This window comes from Uloborus diversus, chromosome 8 (genome assembly GCF_026930045.1).
Source record: "Uloborus diversus isolate 005 chromosome 8, Udiv.v.3.1, whole genome shotgun sequence".
Lineage (NCBI taxonomy): Eukaryota > Metazoa > Arthropoda > Arachnida > Araneae > Uloboridae > Uloborus > Uloborus diversus.
In genome coordinates, this window is record NC_072738.1 from 68,173,866 (window position 1) to 68,187,006 (window position 13,141).

General features: G+C 32.7%; 1 protein-coding gene across 1 annotated transcript in view; it reads left to right on the forward strand.

Annotated features, from left to right (window-relative positions):
* Nucleotides 1–11,163: 11,163 nt before the first annotated feature.
* LOC129228409 (tudor domain-containing protein 7-like) overlaps nucleotides 11,164–13,141 on the forward strand; it is a 54,731-nt gene continuing 52,753 nt past the window's right edge. The window contains exon 1 of the mRNA XM_054863089.1: nucleotides 11,164–11,226. Coding sequence (XP_054719064.1) covers nucleotides 11,164–11,226 — 63 coding nt within the window. The remainder of the gene's footprint in view (nucleotides 11,227–13,141) is intronic.

Here is a 13,141-nt window from a genome sequence, read left to right on the forward strand (position 1 = left end):
AGTAACACTGCCATATCCTTTTGCTTTTAATTGTAAATTAACATAATCAGTCTAAAGATAAAAATACCGTTTACTTAACAATTCAAAAATATTCCGTTCTCTCTGAATGAAGACCTTGATACAAAAATGGAACAACTCCACTTTTTGCCTTTTGCGTTTTACATTGAAGTATACTTCACACAAGCCTCCTTCGACAAAAAATAGCATTCAGTATCCAGCCTCTGGCATTAAATTGAATTTTGACTTTTTGAATTCAAATTGTGTTTTTAGCAATTATGATTGAAACAGAAGACATTATTGTGGAAGCAAACAACCCAACGAGTAGGGTCCTAACGAAATTTCTGACTGCAAAAAACATAATTTGAATTCACGGCGTCAAAATTCCAACTAATGTTAGGGGCTGGATGATGGATATTGTGTTTTGGGTGCTGTTTTTTTTTTTTTAAATTCAAGAATGTTTTAAAATGTGAAGCTGTGTCCTTTTTTGGACGAGGTTTTCTAATATATTCAAGGCTTTATCAATGGGACGGTTTTGCAATGGTTATGTTTCCAATCGTTTTCATATCGATATTGTCCTTTGATAATCTGGCATCGAATAAATACATAAAGAAGTGGTTAATTCCCGTCCGGTGCTCGAGCTTTTCAAAATGAAGAAATTGAAAAGTAATTTATTCATAGGACTAAACTAACTATAACTATTAAAACTAGCTATATCTTCTTTTAGAAGGAAACGAGTCATGGGAATTTCAATTGAATAAAGGGAAATTTTTTTAAAGAAAGGAGATGCATCTTTCAGAAAGGGAAAATATTTTAACAATTTGTAAATTCTGGAGTCTCAAAGTAATTCATACTGAATGATAAAAGTACATAATCCTTTATTTGGGACCAACTTAGGGGAATTAGAATTATGTAGGAGAGGAAAAGAAAACCGATATTTTATTTTATAAGGGGCCTTTTACTTAAGGACTTTTTACTTAATCCTGAATTTAGTATTTTGGACGTTCCTTTGTTAGTGCTTGCTTTTACCTTACTACTACTGCATACTGTCATTGTTTAGCACTAAAAGGAAAAAAAAAATTACAGAACCTCTATTCTTCTTCGCTTACTGCACAACTGGTAATAGAAAAAAAATGCTATTTTTGCTGAATGCTGCTTATGCATGGTCATGAATCTGTAGTTTTTTTTTTTTTTTATTTTTAACTTAAAATAGGTGTTTCCTTCAAAGAACAATTTCGTAAACTCTACACAATCAAGTATTAAAATGTCAGAGACAGGAATGTGTAAATGAAATGCTTTAAATACTTTTATAGTCTTGAAACCTTGAAAATAGCTAAATAAGTCTTTGAAACTCCTTAAAAAGTTCTTCAACTTTTCAAATATCAAGTGTATAAACCATGGTCCAAACGACCAGGATGTTATTCTCTCGTTACCTTATTTACTACAACTCTACACCATTTCTTCTAAAGCATCCCATAATTATTTTTTTAGTTCTGATCATTTTCGGGTTGAGCAGGGGAGGGGGGGGGGTGATCAAAAGCTAACTATATTGAAAGCCAATATGATCAAGTGACGAAGAGTTATCTTTTTTCTTTCCTTGCTTTTCCTTTTTGTCGATTGCCAAAGATTTGTCCAATTAAAACCCGGTTTTACATTGATTGATCTTAATTTGAAAAATCGGTGGAAAACTTTAAAAAGTTGTTTTTTACCTTCTTTTTCTCTGCCTGACATTTTGTAGCCCTAATTACCCCTTGTAAGGCCTCAAAATGGGTTTTATATCTATTTTTCAAAATTCCTCCCCTGGGGAGAAATCCCAGGACCTCTAAAGACGAGGAGTTTTTAAACCTCACTTACAGAGAGACCTTCTATCACTCTCCTGAGACCTTAAAGACAATTGGAACATTAAAAATGAAAAGAGGTGAGGGTGGGGGTATATCTATTTGCATCTGTATCAGTGAAAAAACAGTCACGCATAGCAAAATAAAACCCCCTTTAAAAAATAGCTTGTTTTGCCACAAACGTAAAGTTGTCCAAACTACAAAATGGGCACCATACCTGAAATAGCTTAGGGCTCTGTTAAATCTATATCTGGCCCTGCTGCTTATAAAGAAGGATATTTCGTATTTACCCGATAAAAGACAAAGAATTTAAAAGTGCTGAACGAATGTTGGGACACGGCAGGATTTCAATTAATTAAATCCAGTTACCTTAATAAAAATGAGAATCACGAGAGATTTACGAAAAAAAAAAGATGAAAAGAAAAATTTGTTTTAAAATGTCGTTAAGATTACTATTATCTTTTTAGGAGGAGTGCTCTGAAACATCAACGTAAAAAATGCCAGCATTATTAAACACGAAATGCAGTTTAGATAGATGGGCGTAATTTAATTTCGAAACTTTAATCTTTTCTAGCCAGAAACACGGGCGATAATGGATGCGACTTTTTATTTGAAAATTTTCAGAAATTACTACCTTCCTGCCCACTCTTTCTCTTTTATGTTTTTGATGGCTAATCTTGAAGAAAGGAGATTGCTTTCTGATGCATATCTGGAAATAATGTTCAGAAACTTCAGAAATGACAAACGGGGTGGTTTTTTTCTGTGCAAAATGCAGCATTTCGAAACAAGCATGAGTTATTTATTAGCGCAAAGAAATTACAATACAAGTTCTTTTAATCTGCTAAGATGTTCTTACAACGACACCAACGACACGAAGTTGTTTATTTTGACAGAGAATCAGTTTTGCATTTTCTAAATATTAACCTTCCTTGATACTTCTTTTTTTATGGATTTCAATAACAGCGCAGTATGACTTGTGGTTTGAGTGCAAAATAGCATTAACGAATTTCACAATAATATTAAATTTAAAGATGTATGTAATTTGTTTCGAAAAGACTCTTTGATGACAAATACCTTTATCAAAGTCTTGCATCGTGTTTCCCCGAAAATGTGATTTTTCTGGATATAGTAGAAAGTTGTTTATCCGGCTTCCGTTCATTCGGATCCCCGGTTTATTCGCATCAAATTTGTAGAATTTAAAATATAGATATTCACTTGAATAATAATTTTAAATTGTGATTGCAAGAACGGAACTATAAATACATCAAATATTCACTTCTTGTTCAAATTAAATATAGAGTTTCTGCATTGGTGGCACAATAAATTATTGAAATTAAAAATTACGCGTTTTACTTAGTAAAATATGCTTTTTCTAGCGTGTTTAGGGAATTGAACTTGAACTTTGCGCGCCTTGTAAAAAACTTCGTTTGGGGTATTTTTTTTAAAGATTTTTCCAACCGTATACAATTCGAAAAAAATTGGACCAGGCATTCGCGTAGAAAGTTCCATTTAGGACGAAAATGCCTTTTTAATTAATATCACCGTTAATTAGCGCCTGATTTCAAAAACTTTTATTGATGGCACTAAAACTCGGCAATAGCTACTAAACGAAAAAAAAAAAAAAAAAAAGGAATGAAGAAAATATGAAGAAAATCGGTTGAGGAGAAAACAGAGAAGAAAATGGTACCGAAAGAAAACCCCTGGCCTATTAGTAGTTTAGTAGTATATAAAGATGAAACAACATGACTTTCTTGGAGCGTCAGTCCGAGACCACTGCAGCTGAATTATACGTGATTAAGTATTTGCAAGAAACGATCTCGTGTAATTTTCATGCAAAACATTGTTTTTTGCTGTAATAAAAGATAAGTGTGATAAATAAATACTAGTCGACCCGTGCGGAACTCCGCACTGTGCTTCGAATCATTTCATAAGGTATTTCGCTATTTAAGAATTTCAATGGAAGAACATTATGATAAAGAACCGAAAAATAAGTAAGTGCAGAAGAGAAGGCATGTAATTTAAAGACATCAGTAACAAAACCTCGTTAAATACAACGTTGTGATAATTGGATCATCGCTCACCTTTTGGTCGTACATATTTTCAATTCAAACATAAATATCATTAAAAGTGTGACTGAGTAGTGACTCGTGAAAAAGCAATAATTGTGCATGTAAAAAAACAGGTTGTGGCAAATACAGTCCTGCCCATGTGAACATCTGACGGGAAAAAAAGAAACATTAAAGAGATATTTATTGGCACGGATTCGAATTGGCGCCATTCTGATTAACAGTCCGACACCCCAACAAACCTAGCAATTGCGCCTTCCTTTTCGAAAGCTATTCATTGAAGGAATGCGTAGTAAAAAACAGCAAAAAAGCTTTTTGCCAACAAAATAAAAAAAAAATAATAATAAGATCATGCTTCTATGTTTTGTCATTAACCAGCATGATACGATTTAAAATTATTCGCAAAGCATGGAATTTGATTAAAGAATGACGAAGATCTCACGTAGCGATTGAAACGAACATTCTAGAGAAGTAATAAATTAGATTGAAAATAAGTGTTTTTATCTTTGAATATTGAACTATTTCACATAGAAGGTTGCTTTAACCGTTACGGCTTAAATGCCCGCACATGTTTCTCTTTTAATCGAACACTTAAAATTCAAAACCAAAACCAATTGAACTGAGTCCGTTTTTTAAGTGTAACTTTTCAAACGTAGACAAAATGTTTTTTTTTTTTCAGCAGAATGCAGAGGAGTAGAAAATGATTTCTTGCTAATGAAGTTAATAATATTTTAATGCTTTATATCGTATTTGCTCGAATAAAAACTTCACTGAGTGAAACTCGTAGTTTTAATTTGGCGTAGTATTTTTTCATTTGTACAAAAGGTCGAACACTGCTATTAGAAACATCTACATTTCAGCATACAATGAAAATGTTTTTCTGCACAAAAAGGATTTCCTTTTAGTAAATCTAATACTTTTTTATGCTTACATTATGCTGAGTGGTCTGGATGTAGTCAAAGCTCAAAAAAAGGAAGAACACCCTTCGATTAACAGTCAACTTATCCAAATGATAACTTTAGCCTGCATAAATGAGTCGAAACACCAAGTAGCATTCCCACTGCATTTATTTTATTACGTTTGTATGTTATGAGTACATGTAATGCGTAATACTAATATAAATTTGATATTACATCGGACAGCCCAAACTTGCCCGAAGTTCAGATAGTTTATAGCCGAACGCTCTACCGAAAAAAATTTATCAATTTAGCTGAACAACTAAGTACAGTGCTTTTAAGCTTTATTAAAGTATGAACACACACACAGGCTATTTTTTTGCCGAAAGCGACGTAAAAAATAGAAAACTGCATTAGAACTTTGCTTTTAAAAAATGCGTAAGAACTACAGGCAGCATCAAAGTTTTGAAACAGCAAGGGGCGTTTTCGAAAACTTGATTTTTCGACCGTAAGTCTATTTTTCTTCATTAGCCAGCTTGATAAGTTTTAAAATGAGGGGATTTGAATAATATATAAGATAAGATATTGAAGAAACATTTTTTTATTCTTGAAAATTTTTACAAATTGTAACCGCAGGCTGCTTGAACCGTTATGACTTAGATGGCAGCACGTGTTCATCAGTTAACAGCACGTTTAAAATACAAAATAAATTGAACTATGCTTTTTTTTAAGCGTAGCTTTTCGAATGTAATAAAAATGTGATAAGCTATTTGTTTTTTTTTTTTTTTTTTTTTTGCAAAAAGAAGAAAAAATATATATTTTACCCTTCAAATTGAGGTAGTAATTTTTTTATTTGTGCAAAGAGTCAAAAACTCATTAGTAGAATATATATTTCAATATACGATTTATTATTTTTTTCTGAACAAAAAACAATTCTATTGTAGTCTGAAATCTTAAACCTGTTACTTATATTTTCGCTCACATTATGCTTTAATTTTCTTACCACAGCCAAAGCTTAAAAAGAAAAAAAAAAAAAAAAACGTACAATTCAGAAGTAATTTAGCACAAAGTCACTTCAAGTTTTCATATCAGCAAGGAGCGTTTCCTTCTCATTTACTCTATTCCTTCATATTTGTTATTAAATTAATTAAGTGTTCATGTAATGCGCGATATTTCTCTCAAACAATTTTTAGACCGTGGGTCTATTTTTCGTCAGTAGCCAGCACCATAAGCTTTAAATAAAGCGTAAATCAAAGAAATCGATCAAGAATTGAGGAAAATCTGGCGTAGAAACCAAAAACAGGCTACAGAAATAATATATAAGGATCTTTGTGCAGACAAGTAAAGTAAGAAATAACAGCGTCAAAAAGCACAGATACAAATTGCTGCAGACATGTGTTTCGGCGTTACAAGGAACGCCTTTTTTTAATGTAAAAAGAAATGAACTTATGGATGAAAAGACATATGTCTTTTCATCCATAAGCTCATCCACCAAGGTAAAACAGGTTTGGGTATACACACATTGAATTCTGGTGATGAAAGGTATTGCTTTCTGTTTCATAAAATTCTTAAATACCTCACAGGACGTTTGTTTTCCATCCTGCGATACAGCAGTTACCTATAATTACACTTTTGCTTTTTTTCACGATGTCATTACGAGTTCTTGAGCCTTTAAAAGACAGGCCGACCTATCCGACATTTTGGTTCCAAGACGGCTTTGGATCCAACCTTGTTTAAAGTATTGGAAATATGTTATTATAGTCTCTGGTTGCAATATCGTAATGTTATTGATGATAAGTTGAGTAAAACGCCTCTTTGGCTAAATCTAGAAGAAATTTTTTTTCTTAAAATGAATAACAGTTTATTGGAGGTGTTTTTGTTAATGAACCCCGTTTTTATACCATACTTCATTTTAAATATGAAGTAAAATGTCTTTTCCATATTAAGACACTAAAATAATCGAAAACTTTTAAACAATGCATCCGCAGCATAGCAACCAGTTTTCTGCAACGTGGTTTCTGTACATATAATAATGTTTTTACGCGTAAATTTGGACCCGAAATGTCAGATAAGTAAGGCCATACTTGGGCCGGCGAAATATGTCGCTTTTCAATGAATTTTCACAAGGTGTCAAGGTCTTTTCAGACACCCTGTATGAATGGTATTTTCTAGCTTTTTGCTTTAGCAAATTTAAATTTTATACTGGATACGTTTAAAATCATGATTCACTTATGCTTCTAAAACGTCAAAAAGTGGAAGAATGAAACAGTGATGATATTAATTTGATTAGCTTGGTTTGATGAGGCTAAACATCTATTGACCATTTAAAACTATTTCTCAAAGTTATCCATGTACAGGATAGGGATGTGTCGTTCATGAACGAACGGGTCAAAAAGAACGAATCCTTAAAATGAACGGATTCGTTCGTTCGCCTAAAAAATGAACGACCGTTCTTTTAAACGGTGAACAGTTTAGAACACTGTATTGATGCATTTTATAAAATGTAACCTAAAGTACATTTCCAAAATTATTTTTTTTTTTGTTTCATTTTCACCCGTGGCCATACTGCACTTGGAGATATAATGCACTATATGACTAAAAGTATATTGGGACACTTCCAAAAGTTCATATTTTTACGAATTTCTCGAAGAACAAGGGACCAATTGCTCTGTATTTTTTTTTTCACAAAAGGTATGCTCCAGTTGTCATTTTCCAATAAAAATGGAATCTACTATTCATTTAAGGGACCAGAAACAATTTGAGAAAACAAAAATAGCTTTCTGATCATCCTCCGTTCTAAATAGCTGGGAATTAACTATAAATTTCATAAATAAATTAACAAACTATGTAGAGTTTATTTTTATATTTTCGTGGAAGTATCTCTTATACCCACGGAGATTTAAGCATTTCTTTCAAAAATACAAATTTTATTTGAAGGTTTTCATCTCATAACACGCCTAGTTTTCCGTCAAACGTTTCTAAACGTTCAGATTATTTGAAAGCATCATGAGAAACATAAAAATAAAATTTGAAGTTAAAACATTGAAAATTTAAAGAAATATGAACGTTTATAGCAATAAAATTTTCAAAGCGCATGCGTGAAAGATAGCAGTTTATAATCTTCATAATGCAAAGCGCAAGTAGATCCTGCAACTCATAATAAAATTCCAGCTCGAGATCTTTAAAATTTAAAAAGTTATCAGTAATCTTTGATGAGCTGAATTTCAATAATGGGGTCATTTCCAAAATTTTAAAAGTATTTTTTTTTGAAAGAACATGCTTAAAAACATAGGATCTAACCATTTTTTAAATAATTTGTTTAAGTTTAATATTTTTAAAAACTTACTTAAATCGGTGCGCTTTCATTGTTTACATTTCTTACCGATGACATCACAAATGATGAAATGCCATTTTGTGTTGCAATTCACAGAGCAAAATATTTAATTCGCATCTTTTCTCACGGATATTGGCAACGATATGGTTGATAGCAAGCGTAGAGGGCAATTTTAATTCGCTTCTTGATTATCATAACGTGGAAACGCGGTACAAAATGCGCCAAAGAGCATCATTTGTGCACGCCTTGTTTGCAAAATCGGACATTTAAAAAAATTAATCAAAAAATAATTGTTGGGAAAATGAAAGAATTTTCTGGGTCCATGTTATTATTATTATTTTTTTTCTTTTTGCTTATTCTATCAATTTCAATGACTAAAAGTACTACTTTTGACTGAAGGAAACAACCCCATTATTTTATAGGCAACGAATCGTAAGGGGTTGTTTGAAACTAGCAACACTTTCCTGTTTTCGTGCAGAGTGATTTAAGATAAAACGGGTAATTTGCGAACGATCCCTCACAATTCGTCGCCTATCCAAGAATTATAGAAATTCGGCGCATTAGATCGCTGATAACTTTTTAATATTTAAAGATATCCGGCTGGAATTTTATTATGAGTTGCAAGATTTATCTGGGATTTGGTTGATGAAGGTTATAAATTGCTATCTTTCGCGCATGCGCAGTAAAAAATTAATTGCTTTAAAACCTTCATATTTCATTACACTTTTAATCTTTGAATTTTAAATTTTATTTTTTATTTTCTTCAGTGTCAAATATCCTGAAAGTTAAGAAAAGTTTAACGGAAAACTCTGCGTGTTATGAGCCTATGAGCCGAAAACCTTCAATTAAAATTTGTATTTTTGAAAGAAATGCTTATATCATCGTGGGCATAAGAGATACTTTCACGAAAATATAAAAATAAATCCTGCATAGTTTGTTAATTTATTTCTGAAACGTATTACTCATTCCCAGCTATTTTCAGTGAAGGGTGATCAAAAAACTATTTTTGTTTTCTCAATTTTTTGCTGATCCTGATTCCATTTTTATTGGAAAATGAGAGCTGGAGTATGCTTTTTATGTGAAAAAGATTACAGAGCAAATGGTCTCTTATTTCTCAAGAAATCTGAAAAAAAAATGTCACTTTTTGAAAGTGTCCCAATACTTTTGGTCATATAGTGTATTTCCATTTAGAATTAGTACATTATTCGCAAGTTCAATTTTGCAAATTTTCTGATGTCAAGAACAGTTTATTTACTTTCTTTGTATTGTAAAATTTAATAATGTAATTGCGTGAAATTTTGAAATGGAACTTGCGATTTTTGGAATGGAAAACCTATCTTACCATTCAGAAACTGAGAAATATCTTACTAAATGAAATATAATTGCTTTAAACATCTAAACCTTAAGAAAAAAAAATTGATTCATTTTTGATAGGCATATTTTCTTATTTTTAGAAGATTTCAGCTATTTTCCCTTCAAAGAATATTACTGATCAATTGATACTTTTCGAATAGACGTGAGTACGTCGTGTAGAGAGATCACCTGCAACTTTTTGAAATGAACGAGTTGAATGAACGGATCAAAAGAAGGAACGATGCTGTGAACGGATCATTAAAAAGAACGACATTGCTCACCTCTAGTTTAGGGTGGTTATATAACGTGAGGTGCTTAGAGCTCCCTAGCAAATGAAGTATTGGACGAAACATTACCAAATTTCATTGGCGTACATAGCAGACCATGGAATTTCGATTTTTACAATAAAAAGAAGTACCAATAGTTCCCACGAAGAGGAATTTTAACACTGTAAAAGTATTATTTGAGAATATTGAAGAATTAAATGCCAAAAAAATGCAGTACGAACCAAGTTTTTAACTGAAAATTTTTGTTGCTTTCCAGTGAGGTTCAATAAAATCATCAATTTGTAACAGGAGAAGAACAATACCAAAAGTCGTCATGAAGAAATTTTGGCGCTGTAGCACGGATTTCTTTCGTGGATAATATTCATGATGGTGCACCACCCCACGTTATGCTTTAGGTACTGAGTGTATATCGGCAACATTGTTTTGATAGCAGTTTTATTAGTCATGCATTTCCTACGTTATGGCCACCGTGGTCGTACTATCTTTCACCATGTCACGCTTGGCCATGGGGATTTCTTAACGGTGTTGTGTGTCTACGACATGTTTCTGATATCTCAACTTTGATAACTCGCATAAAGTTACAGATAGGAGAAATTAATTCCCACCCCGCCCTGAATGTATGGAAAACATTGAGCATTCTATGCAGTATCTGGAAAATCTCGATTTTAGTGATTGAACTTTATTTGTAAGTAAACATCGTTTTTTGTGAATAAAATAGATGCATGTTTTGTTAGTTACCATTTAATCCTTCAACATTAACACATTATCAATTTTAAAAATTCTCTGGTACGATTTTTGGTACTATATTTTTTTTATTTCAGAAATCCATATCCCATGGTCTGCTATGTACGCCCATGAAATTAAGCAATGTTTCATCCAATACTTCACTCGCTAGAGGGCTCAGAACACCTCATGTTATTTTATAACCACCTTGTAAATTCGATAATGCCATAATGATGATTGTGTTCGGCAAGTATTACATTTCTAAAAGTACTGCAAACAGATATTTAGGCACCTGTCGTAAAACTTGGAAAGCAGTTAAAAACCAATGCAACAGATTTCTCACATAAATAGCAAGTAATCATTCTAAATCATGAATGCGAAAATTTAGTTGACAGACTTAAACTTTCAGTATAAATTGATTGAATCGAAAATTGTAAGTTAATTTCTTTATACTTAAAGGTGAAGAAAACAGCTTTATTATTGAAAACATTTTTGTTGTAATCGGTTAAACATAATACTAAGCGGATCCTCCCCTTGCTCGTTTCGCTCATCCACACCCGTTCACCACCTGCAGCGGGTGACAATTGATGGTTTTAGGGGGTCAGGACATAATTGGCTATCCTAAGGTCATCCTTAGACTGAATGGCCAGCCCGTTAAGGTTTAGAACAATGAGACAGGGAGAAATGGCTTTTCCTGGATATCCTGTACCCAATGGTACCAATGTTGACCTGGTAGATATTGCCAGTCCGGAGATATATTGTTACACACAGAAGTGCACAGAAATTTATAGCACATATTAAAAACATTCTGAATGATCTCAAGGAATGTTCAGTTTAATGCCTTAATTGTATGAATTAATTTCACTGAAAATTTTTTTGTTTCTTTCGTATTTTTTTCTCTTTTTTTGTCACAGAAAAAAAAGTATTTTATTACGAACTTATCTCATTCGTTACGCAAATAAATAAATACATAAAATAAAGGAATAAATGAAACGTTTTCTGAGTATTTGAAATAAAAGTTCTTTTTTCGAGTTTATTCTGTCCGCTCCTAAATCTCTTGGGCGAAAGAGTTTCTGGAAAAGTGAATTCTCTAGAGGGGACTCTTCTCTTCTTTTGTCGTCTGGATTAAAATCCCCATTTCTCTTCCCTTTGTTCTTTTCGTTGCCTTTAGTCGAGTTTCTTCATCAAAGAGCTGCTGTGAGTGCAGGACAAGTGGTCCTTGCTCCACTGCACGGAGAAAATGTATGGCCTGTACGAGGGAAAAAATCATATATAAAAAAAGCACAACCCCTCTTAAGTCAAAATTGCCATTATTACAGTCCTTTTTTCCCCTTCAAATAATGAGTGGTTCTTGATACGATGGATTTTTATTTTCATATAAAAATACCTGTGAGATAAAGGACATTATGTGTTTTTTGAAATGATGTATAAAAATTTCAAATTTTAATGACTGCTACCATAAAATATTAAAAGGCAAATGTTTATAAGAAACATTTTTATCTTTACTAATAACAAAGCTGAAAGTCTCTCCGTCTGGATGTCTGGATCTCTGTGACGCGCATAGCGCCTAGACTGTTCGGCCGATTTTCATGAAATTTGGCAAAGTTAGTTTGTAGCATGGGGGTGTGCACCTCGAAGCAATTTTTCAAAAACTCGATGTGGTTCTTTTTCTGTTTCAATTTTATGAACAAAATTATCATAAGATGGACAAGTAAATTACGAAATTATCATAACGTGGATCCGTAACATGGGCACAAGCCAATTGGTAAAATACGAAATTATCATAACGTGGAACTGTAACATGGGTACAAGCCGTTTGGCGAGAAAATTCACCATATACTATTTCAGAAATTATCATAAAGTGGACCCGTAACAAGGGCACAAGCCAATTGGCGAGATACGAAATTATCATAATGTGGAATCGTAACATGGGTACAAGCCAATCGGCGAGATACGAAATTATCATAATGTGGAATCGTAACATGGGTACAAGCCAATCGGCGAGAAAATTCACCATACATTATTTGTAAATATACAGGTGAACCAAAAGACCTTTTAATTTTTCTATTACGGGCAAAGCTGTGCCACTAGTTTTAAATAAGTACAATGTTTCTTGAGAGTTTCCATACTATTTTGATCAGCTGATTCCGAATCGGGTGAATGCCAAACGCTGAACTTTTCGTCAATATCCGAGTTGACTACCATAAATCATGTGGAATAAAATAAGGAAAATGTACATACAATAAAATATTGGAAATTTAGAAATGACAGTACAACCAAATCTGTTTTTATGCGGTCTTTTTTTAAAGCAATTTTTTTGTGCGATTGATTTGTGCAATTTTTTTTTGTGCGATTTGTTTTTGTGCGGTATGTTAAAATTTCAATCAGATTGGGATTCAATTAATCACTGTAAAAAATTCCGAAACGTTACTGGGTATTTCCGTGTTACGTTTCGGGATTTTAATGGTTTTTATTCACTTTCTGGAAAAATCCAGTATTATTGTCAAGATGTTTCCTGAATTGCTACAAGTTGCATGAATGCAGACTTTTCACTGTTGTGAAAAATATTCTTAGCTCCCAGTTTAAAAATTAACTGAGCGTATTTATTAAGTGTATCGGCTTCATTGAAATTACGGCCCGTCCATGC